The following is a 21,563-nucleotide window of genomic DNA, read 5'->3' as shown; positions in this document are numbered from 1 at the left end:
CGTAAAAGGCTAAGGAAATTCATTTGGAATGTGTCCCGCCGTTCTTCACGCGCTCCATTGTGCGGTGGTAGTGGTGGTGGCCGAGCCCGTCGCTCCGAGAGGATTATGACATCCATCCATCCATCCATCCTTTTTAATAAAATAAAGGGGGATGAATAGCGCCTGTCGTGACTGAGTGAAAATGAAAATGATTTCACCAACCGGCGGCTGTTTGAATTTTTCGTGCGTCAAACAGCCATTGACGTCACGGCGAAATGACCAGGAAGAAATAAAAAAAAACCCATCAAATCATATCTAATCCTAAATCATTAAAAAATAATTAGACGAATAACTTTGTAGTTTGGGATGACGCAATCGGTTTTTTTTATTTCCCCAAGTTCACGGAAAACTGTTGAGGAGCAGCCGGCGGAGCCATTGGTCGCTCAAGGGCGAGCGTGATTCCCTCCTTGTAAAAAATAAAAAATTAATTTTCAGTTTGAAAAAAGAAAAAAAAGATTTTGAAAAATCTAAAAAAGGGCGTTGGTATTTTTTTCTTCTTTCTGGTCTTTCACGCACGGGAGCACTATCAAGAGACTCGACATTTTCTCGGTTGCCTCACACAGAAAATAATCATATTTCTCAGGGTTTCCCTTTTTTTTCTTTCCTTTTTTCTTTCCTTTTTTTTCACGCTCTCGCCATCTCCTAGAGAGAGACTCTCCCGCAGGGCAACTCTGCTCACGCTCGCACACCAACAACAGCAGCAGCAGCAGCGGCAGCGGTAGTGGTTCTATTTGGCTATTTTATTTATTTTTTTTCTTTTCTAGGCGGTTGGCGTTTGTTCAAAGGTGGAGGGACCGTCGTGGAAGTCGTTAGTCGACCGGTGAAACTAGATCGTGACACATCGTGAACAAACGCGCTCCGCTCCTCCACACCAAGCTCCTCCCTTGTTTTGTTTTTCACTCCCAGTGCTGCTGGGCGTTCCAATAGGCCTGGGCTCAAGGGGCTGATTTTTTGTTTTCCCAGTGGCCATAACTTTTGATTCCATCGGCACTCGACGCACTTTCCCGACCAAGAGTGGATCAAACTTTCTCGTGAGAATTGTCGTCATGGCCGGCAAATTCAATTACGGCGGAGTGGATAATCCGGCCTGGATTAACGACGAGGACGAAACTAATAAACAGCGGGAACAGCAACAACAACATCATCGCCATCACGGAAAAGTGGGTCCGACTTTGAGTTCGCCCAGGCCTTTGAGGATCGTCGATCGGGCCGGATCCTTGTCCAGGATCGTCCAGCACAAAAAGTTGTCACCGACCAGCTCGTCGTCGGTGGCCAGCAGCGGTGGGGTGACCCTGGATGACGATGGGGATGATCCAGTGGTGGATTTCGACGACATGTTGCCGTACGTTGGCGAATTCGGACCCTACCAGATCGCCCTCTTCTTCCTGACGGCTCCTTTTTGCTTCTTCCTGGCCTTCTCCTATTTCAGCCAAGTCTTCATCACACTCGTCGACGTCCACACCTGTCACATCCCGCAGCTCAATCGCTCCGGACTCAACATCACTCAAAAGTAAATTCAAGTGAACCAAAAAATTTTTCAAACTTTTTCTTCCTGGAATTTTCAATTTTTTGGGGATAATTTATTTTTATTGGGGGGGTTCAAAATGTCGTCACGGAATTTTCCATTTCAAACGACATCCTGCTGGTGCATCTTAATTGAATTTAATTGACTAATCGTGTGTGCGGATTATTTTTTTTCAAAAAAGAGAAAGCATATAATCCAGCGAGCTACGCGCATCCAGGTGGAAAAATGGTCGGGTTATAACAAAATTTAGATTGATAATCTTCCAACCAGCAGTACCACCAGTACCCACTTTGATACGTATAACGTTACATCATCGTGACGAGTCGAAAAAATAGACAACAATTCCGGGCAGCCAAAAGGAGAGATAGAAAAACCGCATAATACATAATAATGATGCGGAGGTTTGCGGATGTGTTTATTTTATTTATTTTTTAATTTTGTATTTGGCGCGTGCTCTTATGAGTTCAAGACACTTTCTTTCTGCTGGCATCTGTGCGCGAATTTTTCGACTGTACATATATACGAGCGCAAATTGTTATCATCATCAGATGGATGGGGAGGAGGTGAAAATCACATCCGCCCAAGAGCGGCAAGGCTGACGTGGATGGATATGATTCCGCCGACTCATCGCATCCAATCAACCGTGTACATAAGGTCGAGAGGGGTGTCCTTTAACCAGGCGTTGCCATGGCAATTTTGGGGGTTTTCTTTTCTTTTTTCTCTAGTGATTATGCAAATAATAACCTGTCGGAGGGGATAGACAGCAGCGAATTCCTAATTTGGGTTGACCATAGTTCGTTCAGATGCCCTCGGGCCAATCACGTCAATGAGCTAAGAAAATTACATCGAAATTCCGTGTCGATTCAGTTCCAGTTTTTGCTATGCAATTGGAGTGTGGTGAACCCGGACGTCATCATCTACTTTAGAAAACAAAAAATTTGCATACGATTCCTGAATTATCGTGTGGGAAAATCCTAGAGGGGAACACCTGGAAATACCCGAGTTCAACCAATGTTTCTCAAATTCTAGGTGGTGTCTGAATCGGGTTGATGATTCTAATTGAATTATTTTTATTTATTTTATTAATAGGAGGGAAATCAGCATTCCGCTGGTGACGAATTCGGTGCTGGGTGGGCCGGCCACCTACGACAGTTGCACGGCCTACGACGTCGACTACGAGTCGGTCCTGCGCGACGGACTGCGGCCCAACGCGACCTGGCCGACCCGCCCGTGTCGCGACGGATGGGATTACGACCTGGAACAAATCCGCTACCATTCCGCCGTCACCGAAGTCAGTCAAAACATTTTTGACCCTTTCAAATTAATTTTTTTCAAAACTCCCGCCATCAGAATTTTGAAATTCTTCCGCCAAAATTTAAAAAAAAAATTTCCATCACCTTGACGCTGCTGGCGTATTTATTATATTTACCTTTCACGTCCGCGCGGGCGCTTTCACGGCGTTTAACACAATTTTCGTCCTGTCACGCGAAAGAAATTTCCAGTTTAAAAATTTTTAAAAATTCGGCGGCGGCGACCTTCTCACATCTTTTTTTTGGGGGGGAGGGGGGGAAACAAATTTGCGCAGTTGTTTTGATTCGGCGCGTGAAACGAAAAATCATTCACGAGGTTGTCGGGTAGAAATGGTTCTAATCGGCGATCGTGCTGCGGTTGGCATTCACGTTCCTGGAGTTCACGATCCTAATAATAATAATAACGTACAGGCAGGTGGAAACGCAAAAGATCAGAGCGTCGTGATGAGGTGATATGCAGCCTGGCAAAATATTTGAAAAAATGTTTTTTTGTTTTATTTCGTTCGTTCGTTCGCGGGAAATTATAATAATAAGACCGTTGCTGCTGTTGCTGCTGGGAAGTTGATTTATTTATGTGTCTATCTAATTTGCATTTGATTGCGGCCAATCGATTCTAATTGGACGCTGTCTATAGAATGATGGACCCTTGCGCTCACAATGGGCAATTCCTTATCGATTGTGATGTAACCATTTTTGAACAGGATATGCAATTAAGCAATTATATTTCTAATTATCGCGGTATGTGGAAACATAGCTAGATTTCAATGTTATGCAAAAATCCAAACCCATTCAGAATAATTGGGTGTGCGATGAGGCCGGTAAGGCTCCGCTGGCTCAGGCCCTCTTCTTTTGCGGGAGCATCATCGGCGGGATCGTCCTGGGCTACATCGCCGACCGATTCGGCCGCATTCCGGCCCTGATCCTCTGCAATTTGACGGGCGCCCTGGCCGGAATCATCACGACCTTTTCGACAACGTTCGGCCTCTTCGCCTTTTCCCGATTCCTCATGGGCATCGCCTTCGATAATTCCTTCACCCTCATGTACATCCTCGGTAAAGACAAATTGGAATTCAATTAGTCTCAAATTAATTTTGAAATCATTTCAATTTTAAAAATAATCATCAATTTGAATTTTGAATTGAATTTCACAATTTCATTTTAAATAGAGAAATTAATAAAATTTCTATTTCTAATTCAATTTTGATTATACATCAATAAATAAAAATTTAATTTATCAATTTAATCTAAAATGAATGAATGAATTACATTTTAATTTCTTAATTCTATTTCAAAAAAAAGAAAGAAAGAAAATTTAATAGCTCAATTCAATTTGAAAAAAAAATGGTAACTCTAAATGAATGTAATTATATAGTACTGGAATACGTGGGACCGACGTACCGGACTTTGGTGGCCAATTTGTCGATCGCCTTGTTCTACACGGCCGGAACGACGGTGTTGCCGTGGATCGCCTGGGGCATCAGCGACTGGCGCATGTTCAGTTTGGCCACGTCCATTCCCATGGCCTCGGTCATCCTCGCCTACTGGATCGTTCCCGAAAGCGCTCGGTAATGCAATACCTTATTATTATAAATTTGACTTCTATTTATAGCAGGACAACACACAATATTTAGCCATCAGGACACTCACACACATTATTTCATATTTTTATGATTTTTTAAAAAACAAGAAAAACAGATTTGCTTTTTTATTTTTTCCCGCGGGTTCTCTCCCTACCGTAAATCAAACGACACGCTCCCGTTAGATTTTGTGTGGGGGCCCACCGCCATCATAGAGTTGCGCGTTATCATTTTCACTTGTGTTTGAGCATTAAGTGAAAATGGTTTCGTTCTCTCTCTCTCTCTCACTAGCTCAAAAAGAGAAAAAATATGAAGTTGACCTACTTTTATTTTTGTTTCTGCTCGCCAACTTTCTTCGCTTACACGTGTGTGTATAGCCTACACACATTGTCCGGATGATCAAATATTGATACGGCCTACCGCCGTCTTCTGGAGCGTGTTCAAAACAAATACAGGTCCAGCAGCAGCAGCAGAGAGAGAGAATGAATTGATATATTTGATGATTTCATTTGACGTATTATTGGGTTGACTCTGATGAATCTATAACGTCGCCAAGGTCCGTGCTGGTTCCGCTCTGATGGGCATCGATTTCCCTTTTTTTCATTTTAGTTTTTTTAGTTTAAAATAAATATAAGAAAAATGTTTTTTTTAGAAAATATTATTGGAAGAAATAATCTGAAAAATCGAAACATTTTTTCAAACGTCCGTCCAATTCGACAGGTGGCTGCTGTCTCAAGGGCAAACGGAGCGGGCCATTTCCATCTTGAAGACTTTCGCTCGCATCAACAAGAAGCAGGTCGACGAGAGTGTCTACAAGAAACTCAAGGTGATTGATTAGCTTTTATACAATTTGATCCATCCATCCATCCGTCCGTCCGTCCGTTCGGCGTGTGGTCCATTTTTCTCGTTTGGCCATCAAAGTTCTAACACGCAAAAATTGGCTGATATTATTCTATCGATTGTTATCAAAAAAAGAGAAACGTCATCCTGGGGAATATAATAACAAATAGTCATGTGACCAAAACGGTTGACACTGGGCAAATTGCCATTTCCAGTTGGTGTGGGAATAGAATCATCTTGTTTTTATGACGAGTAAGGGGGGACCCTGGACAAAAGGAGAGTAATGAATCTGTCCAGGCTTTTATTAATATTTTTCTTTTTCTTTTTATATGTAAATTGATGGCGTGATTTGCATATTGTATGTCAATGACTTTATATAGACTGCCACTGAGGAGGCGATGGAGGCCAGCTCCAAGGAGCCGCAACAAACGGTGCTGGACCTGCTGCGGACGCCCAGGATGAGGAGGAACACGATCCTGCTGACTTTGCTGTGGGTTCTGGTGGCCGTCGTCTACGACGGCCACGCCCGCAACACGGCCAATTTGGGTCTCTCCGTTTTCCTGACGTTCAGCGTGGCGTCCGTCACCGAACTGCCGGCCGATTTGGTCCTGGTTTTCTTCCTGGACAAATGGGGTAGACGCATCTTGGCCTTCGGCTCACTCCTGGGCGCCTCCGTCTTCAGTCTGGCCACTCTGGCCGTCCCCAATGGTAATAAGTGACCGATATTTTTAAAAATCAATTTCTCTCTCGTGACTGGACCCGAACTGTTTTCCCGCGTAGATCAAGCCGTTCTGACGGCCGTGCTGGCCATCATTGGCCGTTTCTGCGTCAACATCACGTTCAACATCGGTCTGCAGTACGGAGCCGAACTGATCCCCACGTCCGTCCGTGCCCAGGGCATTGTGAGTATCGCCGTCCACTTTCTCTTTTTTTCTCTTTTTCTTCTTTGGCCGTCCTTGATTAAATCGACCGGACTGATTAATGATTCGTGACCTTATATATCAAATGTAACAGGCCTACGTCCATATCGCTGGTTACGTGGCCGCTATCGTCTCGCCCTACATCGTCGATCTCGTAATACTAAATTTGAATTTCAAATTTGGCGGGAAAATTCAAACATTTAAAAAATGGAATTTTTTAAAATGATAGGCTCGTTTTAGTCAATTTTTGCCACTGACCATTCTGGGAATCCTGGCCCTGATTGGTGCCATCGTCGGACTCATGTTGCCAGAGACGCTGGGCGCCATTCTGCCGGAGACGATCGAGGACGGAGAGAATTTCGGCAAAGATCAAAGTTTCTGGGATTTCCCGTGCTGCCAACGACAGAAAGAGTAAACGATTCAATAGCTCTAATTAGTTGATTGATTTCCCCGAAATTAATTAAAAATTTCATTTTGGAATTGGGCAGAATTGAGCCGGACACGGTGACGGCCTCCAGCGGCGATTCGATGCCGGTCGTTGCCGCCAAGGATTCGAATTTCATCCGGGCGCCGTCCAATCGGGCCAATGCCCTGCGGACATCTATCCGCGGAGAGGCCTTCCGCTCCAGCCTGCTGGCCCGCCAGCGTCAGCAGCGCCAGCTGGACCCCAACGACAAGAGCCACAAAACTAACAACCCGGAAACAATTATCAGTTCCTCATCAGCTCCTCCTCCCCGTCCGCCAATCGATTGAGAAATTGTTCCATAAAAATGTTTTTCCAACTTTTTAAAATTTTCACGGACGGACCTTGAAAAGAAAAGAAAAAAAATGTCGTTCCTTTCTCTTATTTTCCTCTCTCTCAATGGTTGAATTGTTTATTTTGTCTTCTCAAATTCCGACATCGGCAGAGATTTTCGATGCAAAAATCCAATGATGAAATTTGTAAATCGTTATTGTGCAATCAAAGTGGGGGGAATTTAAAACAAAAAATTGGGGGTGAAAAAAAAAATTCATTTTATTTGTACACACACAAACGGGCCCCGAAAAACAAACAATTGAAGCGCGCGCTCACGAATATATCGCATTAGAAAATAATAATCACGGCCTTCGGGAATTTTTTTTTTCAAAAATGATGATAATGTCAAACAAATTGATTTTTGTTCATATCAAAAAATGCTGTGCGCCTATTTGATTCTCCATTTGCTGGAGAAAAGGGGAAGAGGGGGGGGGGTTTGGGAGGTGATTAAAAATAATTGTGTTTTCTCATATTTCATTGTATAGTATACAGTATATATATATATATAAATGTTTACGTGTGTGTGTGTGTGTTTATATGTGAATGTGTGTCAAATGATTATCAAACCAGGGTTATCTTGATGGATCCAGATGTGCTGGCTATCCGTCCGTTGTTATTGAGAGCTTTCATCGGAGTCGATTCCGAGTCTTCCTCTTCTTCTTCTTCTACCGGAAATGGTTCCGCCGCCACCGCTTCTACTCCCCCCGCGCCTATGATGGCTGCCGGCCCACTACCGCTGCCGCTGCCCGTCTGGATGTTTTTAATGTCGTCGCTGCTGCTGCTGCTGCTCCTGTTGTGATTTTGATTTGTCTTATTTTGGGCCGGTCGGTAATACACGGAGAAGACAATCAAAACGGCCATGACTAGAATGACCAAGAGGCCGGCCGAGAGCAGGAGCGTCGAGGCCAGGACGGCCGACGGCTGAGGCTCGTCGTCAGAGCCGCCGTTGGGGCTGTTGCTCGCCTTGCCGCTTTTAGTGTGGCCGGACGGCGGCCAGTCCAGCGGCAGGAAGCGCATGTTGGTGCCTCGACGGGCCTTCAGTTGGCTTCCGGATTCCTGGCGCTTCCAGCGGAACATGGACCCGCTTCCAATCACCGGCTGAACGGAATAGGAGACCTAAAAATTTGATTTTTTTGAATTTGGCGCCAAAATTAAATTTGAATTTAATAAATAAAAATGGAAATAGAAAAAACAAATGTTTCGATCAGATTGTGGAGGAGGGGAAAGGCCGGACGTAACCGGGTCAGGGAGAACGAGATTGAGATCAAACTGGGCCAGTCTCCGTTCCGACCCCTCCCCGCATTGCTGGACTGGATAAGGAGCGTGACCATCATCATCATCATCAGTTATCCTAGATGTGTCCAGGCATCAATTGTACTATGTGGGAGGGGTGGAAGATAAAATACCTGGAGAAACCAGCGAATTCCAGGCTCCAGCTGGAACAATGGATCGACGCTGAACACGAACCCGTCCATGCTGGGCAAATGGGCCATGCCGGTGCGTAGCTGGTCGACTTGACTGGCGAATTTGGCGTCCAGGGACAGACCCTGGACGTCCTTGTCACTTCCGTACGGGTCCTCACGATCCTATCGATAATAAAAAAAAAATGTTTTTAAAATTGTTCCAGGGAAATGTGAAATAATAAAAGAGGCCGGACGACTGGACGGACCAATAAAAGTAGTCGGTATTTCAATCGCTGCGAGTTCTCCAGGCATCCGAACTGGGGCCGTTCGGCATTGGGCTCGAACAGCGGGACGTAGCCGTCACGGCCGGCGCACAGGTACAATTTCTCGATGGAGAGGCGGTAGCCGGGCGAGAGCTCGTTGCTGGGATGCCAAAGGACGCGCCCGTAAACCCGTTCTCCGTTGTGGAACGAACCTTCGAATTCAGCATCCTTTCACATCCATCAGGACGGACAAGAATTTTCACATCAATTGCAATTCATTTGGAAATTTCGTTTTTTTTTTTAAATTAATTACTTTAATGTCGTCGATGCTGCGTGGTTTTCTCAGGAAGGCCCGCACGTCGTTCGTCAACTGGAACGTCGTCCTAAATGAGACAAGAAATGTAACTTTAATTGTCCAGCAACGCAACAACCGCAACAACAATTTTACAAGCCCTGGCCGGCCTTGAGATAATCGGCAAAATGTTCAACTGTTGACCACTGCAACGATTTGTTTTGTGAAGGTGAACAAATATTTAATGTAGGGCCGGCCACACACACTTACTCTAGGGAATAGTGGACGGGTTCCGGCCGGAATGGCTGCTGGTAATGGATGGGCAGAGTGACGTTGAACGGGTCGGCCGCTTGGCAATCTTCTTTTTTATTGTTCATTAGCCGACCGAATTTGTTGGCCGGCTGCTGGGCATCGGACGAGGCCGGGCAAGGGGCCAGCACCAGGGTGTAGTTGCCCGTGTAGTCCTGTAGCGTGTAATTGGAGACGGCCCTCCACTTTTGGAAAGTGGCTCCCGTCGGGTAGATCTGACTCCACATCAGCTCCAGGTCGAAGCCCAGCCACTGGCCGGCCACAAAGTGGTGGTGCGGAGGACTTAGTAGTCGACTTCCGCCTTCCAGGTAGCGTCCGGCGAAGCGGGTTTCCGTTTGGAATTCAATCACCAGGCGGCCGTTGTTGGGATCGGTCCGGATTCGCGTCACATGGGGCTGGACGGCCAAGGCCAGCTTGGTTTCGGCCACTCCGCGCTGGCCCAGCAGGACCGATGCGTAGGAGAAGGAGAATTCCATTTCCGTCTGATGCTCGACACTGGTCCAGCTCTGGTGGCCGCCCGTCGAAGCGCTGATCAACGTCACGTACAGCGGCACCCGGACCGTCACTTGAACTTGCCCGCGGTTCATCGCCTTCCAGAAATGGACGGACAAAATATTTCAATTTCAATTCAATTAATTTTAAATTTGATTATAAAATTACCTGGAAATTGGAGGTGACTTGGCCGCCGCAGAGCTGGACCAGTTCCGTCATGGTGTACCAGGCTTCGAAATGCCAGAGGCATCCGGTGGAATCCAGGTGGCGGTAGAGCCGGACGGCCGATTCTTGCCGGATGCTTTTGGAGAATTCAAACGGCAATTTGGGCGCCAAATTCGGATCGTCTCGATCGCTTCCGTCCAGGAATCCCATGGCCGGGTGGAGATTGGAGCAGCGGTGGTGGGAGCGGTAGGCCGGCTCGCTCATGACATGCCGGATGCCGTGCAGCGGCTGGGTCGACAGGATGGGCATCAGTCCGTCCGAGTGGGGCACGACGACTTGGATGCGCATCGTGTCCGGATGCTGCGGATCGCTGGCGTTGACGTAGGACAGGGAGGCCGAGAAGGGTTGCTGGCCGGCCACCATCACCTGGTCGTCGGACGGATCGTCGGAGGCCAGGCTGTTGGGAGCGAAAGGCGGGCAGAGTCCCGACTGACCCGAAACCATCACGGGTCGACTCTTGGAGGCCGGCCCGACCATCATGGCCGGATCCAATCGTACCGGCTGGGCCACGCAGCGGATTTTGAAGTCACGGCCGAAGAAGACGGCGTCCAGCACCCGATCTTCGACTCCGCTGAAGGCCGTCGGTTCGCTCAATCGATAAAACGGGCCGGCCGTACTGTCACCTGCTCATAAATCGATCAAATATTTCAAAATGATAAATCGATTTTCTTTTTCCAAAAATATCAAACATTTCCACGTGAGGTTATTTTTAGTCCGTCTCTAGTGAGTGTGTGCTGGGCATGAAATGTGTGGTGACCCACTTATTTTTGGTATTTTGCCCGTCTGTACTACGTGCAGGGATTTCCCATCGTAAACAAAATGTTACAGTCATCGCATAGATGACTCTGCACGTTTATCATTTAACAACCGAGTCATCCGGGCCGGAATTGTTCATCGTCGGTTAAACCCAACAACAACAACAACCCCAAAATTGCCCGGCACGGGATGTCTTAACAATTTCTTTTTCCAGTATTCATCCAACCGAATAATTGTAATACAAAGTTCTAAATTGTTTCAATAAAAATTGAACGGAACTGACTTAACGGCTCCTGGCTACTGCTGCTACTGCTTCCGCTGGATGGAGGTGAAATGTCCCAGGAGAAGCGGATCTTGGAGACGTCGATGGCCATGTTGCGGCAGAGCCTCTGGGTGCTGATGTTGTACAGCGGATATTTCGGGTCGCAGGGCGTGACGCAAACGACCGGATATCCAGCCGGAACTGATATCGGTCGCTTGTCAAGATCCGCGCCCAGTCGATCTGTAATTTATGGGTCCAGTTAAAAATTAAAATTGATTTCAAAATTAAGATTATGTAAAAATTAACTATTACATCATTATTACATAATTATTAGATAAACACAATTAATTATTATTATTTTAAAAATGATTAGATTACAAAATGTACTTTAAATAAACCAAAAAGATGATGACTGACTCATACCGTAGTCCATTAGAGAGACGACGATGGGCTCGGCCGGCAATAGAGCCGGCCCGGAAGTGACTGTCGGCGGGATCAGGATGGTGGCAGACGATTTACCGGCCCCCAACTGGGCATTGATGCTGTCCTCGGGACTGAGAGCGATCTGGAAACTCTTTGGCCAGGTATTTTTGTGATTGGCGTTGAGAAACGCCACGCTGAACGACGTCCACTTCTCTCCAGGGCCAAATTCCAGGCTCTGACGGCCTTTCAGGACATAGTCCTTGCCTTCCTTGGCGCTCCCGTCCAAACTGGACACGAAAATCTTGGAGGCGAATCGCAAATCGCCCGTCCTCTCCACGTGCAGAGTGACGGAATCGGCGTCCTGTTGAGTCCCTGGACGGTAGACGGACTGGTTGAACTGGACCCGGGTAATGTCTTCCTCGTCCTGGATGCGGACGGCCAATGTACTCCGCGATCCGATCACAGCCGATGACGACGACGAGCCCTGGGCCACTTTGGGCTGATCGGCCGTCTGCTGGCCGCCGCCCGTTTCCAGCTGTTCCACTTGGGGGTGACTCAGCCTGGCCAGGAAAGTCTCGTCGCCTTCGTAGAAACTGTCGTCTTTAATTTGAACTGGGCAGTAAATGACGGTGACTCCGCGCAGGAAAAAGACCCTGGACGATTCGGCCACTGGGCGGGAGTCGAAATCTTTGGAATCGTCGGCCGATTGGGCCTCGGTGGAACAGATGACCGAGCAGGTGATGGACAAATCGCCGGTGCGGACCACCGTCACGGCGGCTACTCCGGAATTCTCGCCGGATTTCCATTCGGTCGTGTTGAATTCCATCAGGCAGGGCGTTGTGCCCCCGCTGCGGCCGAAAAGCTCCTCGTCCTGCTGCTTGTTGACGTAGCGGAGCGTCACTTCCTGGCCGGCTGACGAGTCACCGTCCGTCACCCGGAAGACGATCTGGGCCTCCTCGGCGGATGAGATGAAGGCGATGTTGCCGTCCAGGAGCTCCTGGTAGTCAAAAGTTTCACCATTTTGCAACGTCCGGTCGCTGTTGGTCAGCGGGTCGAATCGCTGGAGCCGGCCGTTGGTCGGCTGGGCCACCAAGGTGATCTGCAAATCAGAGGGTTCGCTATCCTGATCCTGGACGTCGAAATGGTCGCCAGTCAGGATCACTCGATCCTGGCCCATCGACAGGAGCAACGGACGCGTCGTGATTTGCGGCGACTCGTCGTTGACGTTCTGTAAAAATTTGAGTTGATTAGAAGATTAAAAATGGCCGATTTGATTGGATTAAGTTATACCTCGATGACGATGTCCAGTTGGGAGGGTGGCGACCGATTGTCTGACGTGTCTCGTACGTAGAATCGAAAAGAATCTTGGCGAGGCTCGCTGCCTTTGTGATCTGTTTGCCGAAATGGCAATCCATCCATCCAGCAGGTTTCAAGACGATCAGCCCCGCCGGTCATAGGTTGTCAGTTGAGTAAACAAAGGGAAAACACACCAGACATATAATAGACGTGCCAAATACAATGGAGAATCTCATCAGTTAAAAGATAGATAGCCCAAAGCTAAAGCTAAACTTCTAAGGTTATATAATAGATGTTTGTTTCAAAAAATGTTTTTATCAAGAGAAGAAAAGAGAGAGACGCCTACCGTTTTGGACGTAACTAAGTTGTTCCTCCAGTAGAGCTGACAATGGAAATTCAGTCACCACCTTCCTTTGTCCTTTTGGTTGAAGAGAAAATCGTTTTTGTGTGTGTTAATATATTCAGCTAGTTTCTATTTTCTTTGTTTAAATAAATAATAATAACGTGTGAGTGGATAAAAAAACAATGGCTGCTGGAGCAGATGATTTTCCAGAAAAGCAATTTGGCAACTTCATCATGGCCGAAAATCTCTTAATTGAAAGTGTAGAAATCTGACACATGATATGTTATTTGGGCGCCTATTTTTATAATCGCTTCTCTCCTCGTGCGCTGGAATCAAGAAAAACAACTTGAAATATGCCCTGAAACCCTTTTTTTTTCTTTCTTCCCTTTTATAATACTTGATGATGATGTAAAACTTATTGCGAGCAACCGCGTGGTCTCTGGTCTATAATTTATCTCGTTTTCGATCACGTGAGAATCTCATCATCATCATCATCGAGAGCTGCAAGCATCACAGATCACAGCAGCATCAGCTTCACGGTATATTTTTCGTGAGATGGTTGAACGACCGGATGAAATCCGCCAGTCATTCATTACCAAATTCTCTGTTGATGTGTGTGTGTGTATTATTTGTTACAGAATTCGAGAGAGGGTTGGGCCCACGTCTGCCCATTCATCATGCCATGCCACGAAGGAAAGCATCACTGAGCTGCAGAGTCTCCACACAGCAGGGGGAAAAGACAAAAGCGTTGAGCCTGATTTATCCCTGTGGATACACTTGCACCGTGTAATTACTGCACAGTCAGTGCTGCTGCTGCTGCTGAAGCGAGCCAACCCCCCCATACCTCAAGGCTCTGCGATGGCATGGGAGGTGGCTGAATTGTCTCCACACACACTCCGTTATGAAGAGACACCCCCCTAGCTGTCAAAAGAAACACTCCCTCTTGGCATTCAGCTCGCAACAACAACAACAACAACAATTGACCTTCCTTCCTTGTACTCTTTTTTGTACAGTCCATCCTCCCTTTCAGAAAAAAAGTAGCAGCTCAGCAGCAGCAGCCAGTCATGTGTGTGTGTGTTTTATCGTGTGTAGGTTTTCCACACACACAATGATTTAACACTTGGCGAAAAACAAAGAAATAAAGGAATGAACATTTTCTCTCACCTGATCGATCCCTAACCTCCAGGTAGCCGTGCTTGGGTCCGTCGACGATGACGACGACCAGGTTGTCGGGTTTTGTATCGCTGTCGTTGACGCTCAGGATGTCCGGCGACAGGATTTCGGTGGCCCCTTCTTCGACCGTCACTTCTCCGTGGACGACGACCTCCGGCAGCTGATTGTCGCGGGGCTCGATGGCGATCATGAGGGCCTCGGGTCGAAGTGGAACCCTGGGCAGCGGAGCCAGTCCGTTGGCTCCGTTTTCGTCTCTGGCCCGTTTGATGGTGTCCTCGGTCCGTCTGAGAACTTTGCCGCTGGAATCCAACACCCGGCCGTTCAACAGGACGTTGCGACCTCTGCCATTTTTCTCTTCGCTGTCGTCGCTCTTGGCTGCCGAAACGTTCCAGTATAATCGATCCTCGGCCGGCAACCAGCCCACTTCCTTATCTGCTCTGAAGGTCAGTTTCCCTTGAATCACGTCCTGATGGTTATCAAGACGGAAAATAATTAAATCCTTTAGGCGAAATTTGTTTTTTCTTTGTTTTTGTTAGTTTTTTACAGCTCGAGTGATGACGTCGCCGATCTGCAGGACTTTGCCGGATAACAGGACGGACCCCATGGTAGTTGGACGGGCTAGAATGTACTCGACTGTTTCCTTGTCGACGGCCGTATCGAGGACGACAAAGTAACGCTCCGATATCGTTACAGCATCACCTTTTTATTTTTGATTAAAATGAAAATCCAAACATTTTTCAAAATTTGATTTTTATCACGACAGAAAAATCTAATCAAAAATAAACCTTCGACGACCGATGGTATCGACATGAGTGGACCGTCTTGCTGGACCTCCTGCTGACTACACTTTGGCCGGCCTTTAACTACACACACACACAACAACAAAAAAGTAACAGTTTATATAATGCTTGTTTTTGTGTTTGTGTCCGCTCGGATTCATTTTCGTGACTCGCCAAAAGGAATTCAAATGGGCACAGCACACACAGACATGTTAAGATGTGTACACTAGATTATAGCGGTGTGCATAGTACATACCTGTTGTTGACTGGCGGTATCCTGGACGACAGCGTCGACATTCCAGCTTATTACTGGGCAAACCACCACCACCACCACCGGTGCAGATACATCCTTCTGGACAACTGCTCGAATCTTTTTGTTTGGGGATTAAATCCGCACAAGTCAAACAGACAAGAAAGAATTAAAAGCTGTGGGAGGGGTTTTTTTAGACTATATTTATATACATGTTGCAAGTCACCATCTGTGTACAAACAGAGTGGGAAACGAAAAGGAAAACGAAAAAAGAATTTGGGGTGGAAAATTTATTTGAAGAGTTTTCTTCTTTGTGGACGAGCGATTGTCCTTTTTTTGTTTTGAGACCAAGTGAGACACCAGAACGAGTTGTCTCTGTTGTGAGTAGGTGTGAAACACGACATCACATGTCAGGTTCCGAGGCTTTTTTACGAGAGCAGCTAGCTAGACTCTAGATGCGTGTTGTCGTGTGTGGATGTTGGCATCGTTAGAAAAAGCACGGGATATATAGAAGGAGGGGCGGGAGGAACTGAAACACTTTTGCGTAATGAAGTCGGACGTAAATCACACGGGGGGGACCCAGCAGGCAGGGATCCGAGTTAGTCGCCCGCTGCTGAGTCAACATTCCCGGTAGTGGCAACAATCTATATACATGCCACACACACACACGTACTCCTAACACATATGGGGTTGAGTGTGTGGGGTGGGCGTCTAGCTATTTTGTTCCAAACGGGAGAGTTGAGAGTTGATGGTCTCAGCACCAAAACCAAAAAAATAAGTTTCACTCAATTTGATGGACATTTTCTTTTCAAAGCTCTTGCGCAAAAAAACTCTTTTTGATTTCTAAAATAAAATTCGAACCATTTTCTTCTTCTGCTCTGCTCTTCTTTGCTTGTTTCAGATTCCCTGGATTCCCGACATTTTCGACATCGTGCAAACTGGATGTCTTCCAAAATTGTTACGGGACTCGAGGGGGGATGTTCCGCCTTTGCCACATAAAACCCGCGTCATCGTTTCAAGTTATTTTTCTTTTTTTAAAAAACCAACAACAAAAACTTTTTCGGAACTTTTTGTTTTATTTAAAAAGAAAATTTCTTTTTGTTCCAGGGTTTTTTGTTCCAGGAGCGAGTTGGCTTTTGGAACGACGTTGGCTTCCGTGATTTTGTTCTACTGCCCGGCTATTAAGTCTGGCGGTGACGTCACAGCCGGAAGTCGGGAGGAATGAAAGATAAAAAGAAAAAGGTGCTGAGAGACCAGGAAGTTGGACGGAAGGAAAATGTGGGCACGGTAAAAAAACCAAAACTTCTTCTTTTTCTTCATTTTGATGACAAGTTACGTCCTCGAGAACCTCTTATTGTGCGCGCGCGTTATTTTTAAATATGATGATCGATTCGGGTTGCTGGTTGCATGCCTTTTTTATTTATTTTTAGAGGTCGTTTAAGGTTAAAATGTGAAATCTAGCGGACTGAAAACTCGTTAAAAATCTAAACGGAAGGCAGACGACATCTTTTTTTATTTTTGAAAATTTCCCAAAAAAAAGTTTGTTGTGTACGGCTGTTTGGTGTTTTATTCACACGATTGGAATATTCAAATGAGCATCCTCCGTCGAAATGTCCGTTCATTCATGCCAAACATTTTACCAACTTTTTTTTTCTTTTTTTGCCAACTTTTTTTGTACCCGTTTGGTGAGTGGGGGCGCCCAGCTGCACGTTCAAACATTCGCATATTCATTGATCCAGGGCCCAGGTATTATATTATTATATTCATATGTACGCGCTCGCACACACACAAAGGTTATGATGGGATACGTATATAGCTAGAGGCCGGGCCATCTTTTTTCGTTTCTTGTTGTCGAAAACATGGAAACATCAGAGGAGAGAGAGTAGCGCCCCCTCCGGCCGTTCCATCATCAAACATGGGCTCTAAGAGATGATGACGATAGCGGCGTCGGTCAACATATACATCTCGGCGTCGCTTCTCTTTGTCAAGGTCGGGAAACAAACAAGAAAACATTTCTCTCCACTCCCATTTCGATTGATATTGGCCACCATTCTACTTTTTTTGAATTTCGCGCGATTATTTTTTAAAAAATTCCAGAAATTTTGGGGGGAAAAATAATACGCGCCGCTCCCGAAAAAACATCGGGAAAGTGTAAGGAATTCCCATCATCGTATCCTATGATGACGGATGGGTTTTTCTAATCTCTTGGTGCGTGTGGCAAAAAACAGAAATAAAAATAAAACAAACCGAAATTGTTTCTACCAAAAATTAAAAAAAAAACTGATAATGAACCGAAATTTTATCTTTTTCTTTTTTTTAGAAATGAAATCAACAAGTTAACGAGCCGACAAAGCGACGTGACGCATCCTTGTCCTTGTGCCGAGTTGAATATTAAACCAGAAAAAACCCTTTTGATGGTGGTGCTGGGGCCCCTTAATGGCACACACTACTAGTCTAGTAGTCATCTGGTGTAGTTGTGTAGTAAGTAGTAGTAGTATATTTCCAGCATCCTTAATTTTTTAATGACCAACAGTTTCAACTGTAGCCGGCCCAGCCTATATACGACGTGTTACACAGTTCCACTGCTTCTGCTGGCCTGGCCTGGCCCGAATGAAAACGGTTTTTTTTTTTTTTTTTGGCTCTGGACGTCGTGACCTTCTTGGCAAATCCCGCCGGTTGTTGTTGTTGTTGGGCCTTATAGCACACACACACAGAAAAAAAAGAGGCGAAACTTTTCATTGACCCATTCATCACCACGACCGAAAAGGGGCTGGGCGAATATATATTAAGAGAGAAACACTAGATGTGTGCGCTGTTGTTCTTTTTTTCCTTCTTCTTCTTCTTTCACTCGCCGGGAAAAAAAAGTTACACAACATTTCACGGGAAATTGGTTTTTCGTGTTTTTCGGTTTTTTCTGGGGGGAAGTGTCGGTTCGGTGGAAGGGTTGGTGGTGGTGGTGTTAATGTCGGGAGTCTTACTCTTTCTTTCTCTTGGTTCTTCCATTAGCGGTCAAATGTCTCTAGTCAGAAAAATATTCAAATGTACATAATCCCCGGGCTGTTATTTTTCCAAGAGGAGGAGGAGGATCTAACAGCTTCATCTGTCGCCGCCTGTTATTCTCTTTCGGGAATCTTGTCGCCTCGTCTCTCTCTCTCTCTCTTTCCTTACTGGCTAAAATTAGACATTTTTTAGGTGGGGAGGAGGGGGGGGGAAATCAAATGAGCAACTCACGAGACACACCGCTGCTTATATAGTTTAGCTAGAGCGGGAATTTCAAAAAGAAAGAAAAAAACCTTTTTGTTTTATTTTTTACTTTCGGGATTCCAATTCCGCAGCCGCACGTCCGTTTCGATACATCAAATTGGTGAATGGGGAGGTGAGGGGGGAGATGTTGTATAGCTAAAGAAAGCTCTCTATCTCTATTTCTCTCCTTTTTGGCCAACCTCCCACCTCCCCCTAAAAATAAGTGGAGGTGCGGCCGAACCCGCCGCTTATTTTTTTCTTTCTTTCTACCAACCGAAAAGGAAAATACTTACACGACGTTCACGGCCTCCTCACTTTCTTATATGTCTGCCCGTTGTGCATTACGTGACTGATTTTTTTTAAAATTTTTTAAAATTTTCAAATAACCCCTACGATTTTGATTTGAACAATTAGCGATTGAGATAAATGGTGATTGATTTTTACCTGCTGTGCAATGTGCGACGATAATCAACAGGAAGGAGAAGACGACAACGAAACGAGACACGACCACTGTACAACGCATTTTGCGCTAATTATTTCGTTTGTCTTTTTGTGATGAATTTGATTCAATTGTTTTTTTGCGGGAAATTTGAAATGGGCGAAAAATGAGACACTGGTCACACTCATCCGCCACTTTTCTTTCTTTCTTTTTTGGGTTTTACAGAATCACCTCTGCTGTAGTAGTAGTAGTAGTAGTAGCGGCAGAAGAAGACGAATTGGATGTTGATGATGATGAAGGAGAAGTCGTGGAGTCAAGGTAACGAGCGGCCATTCTGACCGACAACAAACAACAGACTGACTGGGCCCCAAAAGAAGAAGAAGAAGAAGAACCCGCGCGGTGTATAGTAAGTAGTAGTAGTATATGTATAGTTGTGTGTGTGTGTGTGTACAGCATCCGCTCACTTCTTTCTCTCCAGTCAAATTTTCTTTCCAAGCCGGGCGGGAGCATCGAGGATATATCTCTCCCCCCACCGTCTTCTCTGTGTGTAAGGAAGAATAAATAAATAAAGAAAGAGAGGGGGGGGGGAATATAGGAGGCAAAACACGCCTCCTCCTTCTTTCATATATATTGTTGCCTCCTCCTACCTCCAGGGCTCCGAACTCTTTTTCCGCCGCCAATGTAATTTCCCTCCCCTCATCTTCTTCGAGTTGTTGGACGTGATTCAAGAAAATCAAAAATTCAACTTTTTCTTTTTTTTTTCTTTTTTAGAGCTGTGGGGGGAAATGTTTTTGGTTTATTTATTTATTTGTGTAGTGTACAAAGTCGTTCTCTTAATCGTTCCAACATTTGCATTGATTTTTTTTTTGTTATTTTTATTTTTTGACTGGGCAGGTTTAGCAGCAGCGACGCTCTGGTGCGCCGTCGTGAAGGAACTTTGGCCGATTTAAAACTGCCGCTGTGGGCCGGGCCCCCACCACCACCACGGCCGCCGTCAGCAATCAAATTTTGTCTTAACGCTCAGCGCACGATCGTCGGCTTGTACAACAAGGAAAAGAAATGAAGCCAACACGGATGAAGAAGGAAAGAAGAAAACGAGATGACAAACGGTTAAAACACTCGAATCGTACCGGGGTCGTGGGAATAGAACAAAAGAAAAGACGGCCGGCCGTGCTGGGTGGGCAAGACCATCCCTAGTTTTTCGTCTTTCTTCAATGGAGAGAGAGAGAGGCTCAAACGGCCTCTAAAAATACGACGGTAGCTTCTCCCTTTCTTTTGGCCATCCAGGTGGATATTTTTTTCAATGCCGATTTTTAAATTTTTACTTTTTTTTTTTTTTTTTACTTTTGCAAAGTTGGATGACATCTCCGAGTGTTTGGACAATGGATCGACCAGTTGGGGGTGTCGAATAATAAACCGGTCCATCCCCACCTGGAAAAAAAGAACCTGGGCCTGGGATGGATGGATGGAGACCTTGTCCCAAGTTGAAATGGTCCACGGCTCATTTTTTGACGTTGATGATCAATTCCCAAAACGTGATGATGGGCTCCCGCGGGAGAGGTGCGGCCGTGACCCGGGCGTTCCAAGGCGATGCGGCGGAAACCTGTCGGACAGTAGGAGCGGGATAGGCCACCACTTCACCACCGGGTCCATCTTCCCCAAAGGAGAAGGAAGGATCGGATATCCATCAAATGTCCACGGCTGTGGCCCATCTCCATTCTTGACCCGTTTTTCTGGTAGCGCGCCAATCGGTGCGCACACACACAGACATTTTCGCGTGAATAATTGGTCTCTGGTATGTATCCTTAACTGCGCAGCCTGACGGGGGCTGTATACGGGATACCTGCCGTGTGCCAGCCAGTCAGAGCCACAGCCAGGGCCATATGGTAGCGGAATTCAAAGTTCGCGGGCGTTGTCTGCATTTGATGATGATGACGTGATTTTTTGGTTTTTATTTTACTTTTAACTTTTTCAGGGTTCCAGTCGAATTCCAGCCGCTTCTTTTTCTTTTCGTTTTGGGAATCGTCGACACGCTCCGACACGTGGACAAATTGACGACCGAGACTCGTCGCATTTGGCATTTTGTTTAGGAAAATTCGCCCCCCGTGATTGACTCTAATCCGCCGAGACCGGAACCAAAAACCAAAGAGAATGTCTCCTTTGTAAATGTTGATGGTATTTATGTGTACACGTACCTACTTAATCCTCTCTGCAGCTGTTATCTCGAATCTCTTTTCTACAACAGACGCGAGCGATGATTAGTGACGTCAGCGTCGGTGTGTTAGGTGCCGTTTCCCCCCACCAAAAGATGAAAGGTTCTCCGTGAGAGCTCTCGCCCTTGGATGATTCATTTCCGACGATAAAACAAGCCCTAATCCAAATTTATCGACACTGTGCTGTGCGCACACACGTGGCTGTTTTTTTTTTATTTTGGCCAGTTCATGGGAAAGGACCGGGTCGTAAAAAATGATCGTCGCCCCGAATAAGGCCATCGAAATACGACGTACATTTTCATCCCATCGACAAGACAAACTTTATGAATGAAACGAACAATGACTGCGACTGGGTGGGATTTTTTTTTCTTAAAAAAAGAATGGCGCATTGCGAA

At 46.0% G+C, this 21,563-nt stretch overlaps 2 protein-coding genes and 1 long non-coding RNA gene across 7 annotated transcripts; 2 read left to right on the top strand and 1 right to left on the bottom strand.

Moving 5' to 3' along the window:
* Nucleotides 1–727: 727 nt before the first annotated feature.
* Nucleotides 728–7,326, top strand: LOC124202547 (organic cation transporter protein-like). Its single transcript, XM_046598900.1, has 10 exons — nt 728–1,549; nt 2,654–2,855; nt 3,668–3,926; nt 4,247–4,439; nt 5,172–5,277; nt 5,672–5,999; nt 6,072–6,193; nt 6,306–6,365; nt 6,441–6,622; nt 6,700–7,326. The coding sequence occupies exons 1-10, from the start codon at nt 1,086–1,088 to the stop codon at nt 6,962–6,964; spliced, it is 2,181 nt and encodes a 726-aa protein (XP_046454856.1). The 5' UTR covers nt 728–1,085; the 3' UTR covers nt 6,965–7,326.
* On the bottom strand, nt 7,073–19,097 carry LOC124202545 (extracellular matrix organizing protein FRAS1-like). 2 transcript variants are annotated; one of them, XM_046598899.1, is made up of 15 exons: nt 18,961–19,097; nt 15,280–15,393; nt 15,030–15,107; nt 14,789–14,943; nt 14,236–14,710; nt 13,075–13,146; nt 12,723–12,823; nt 11,433–12,660; nt 11,031–11,249; nt 9,935–10,614; nt 9,236–9,864; nt 8,987–9,056; nt 8,677–8,901; nt 8,414–8,593; nt 7,073–8,123 (listed from the first exon to the last, which is right to left on the bottom strand). In XM_046598899.1, the coding sequence occupies exons 1-15, from the start codon at nt 19,037–19,039 to the stop codon at nt 7,569–7,571; spliced, it is 4,860 nt and encodes a 1,619-aa protein (XP_046454855.1). In that variant the 5' UTR covers nt 19,040–19,097; the 3' UTR covers nt 7,073–7,568. The 2 variants fall into 2 exon arrangements, with proteins under 2 accessions (XP_046454855.1, XP_046454854.1); XM_046598898.1 differs by having other exon boundaries at nt 15,280–15,414; nt 18,961–19,095.
* LOC124202561 lies at nt 13,173–21,460 on the top strand. 4 transcript variants are annotated; one of them, XR_006878232.1, is made up of 10 exons: nt 13,173–13,610; nt 13,710–14,687; nt 14,791–14,914; nt 15,008–15,133; nt 16,175–16,292; nt 16,381–16,560; nt 17,594–19,361; nt 19,850–20,856; nt 20,931–21,130; nt 21,201–21,460. It is a non-coding gene; the product is annotated as an uncharacterized LOC124202561 (long non-coding RNA). The 4 variants fall into 4 exon arrangements; XR_006878230.1 differs by having other exon boundaries at nt 13,178–13,610; nt 17,594–17,754; nt 19,181–19,361; nt 19,850–21,130; XR_006878229.1 differs by having other exon boundaries at nt 19,850–21,130.
* The last annotated feature ends 103 nt before the right edge of the window (nt 21,461–21,563 follow it).

The sequence above is a fragment of the Daphnia pulex genome, chromosome 9 (assembly GCF_021134715.1).
Source record: "Daphnia pulex isolate KAP4 chromosome 9, ASM2113471v1".
In the NCBI taxonomy this organism is placed as follows: domain Eukaryota; kingdom Metazoa; phylum Arthropoda; class Branchiopoda; order Diplostraca; family Daphniidae; genus Daphnia; species Daphnia pulex.
Note: the sequence above shows the minus strand (reverse complement) of the source record. Positions and strands in the feature narration are given on the sequence as shown.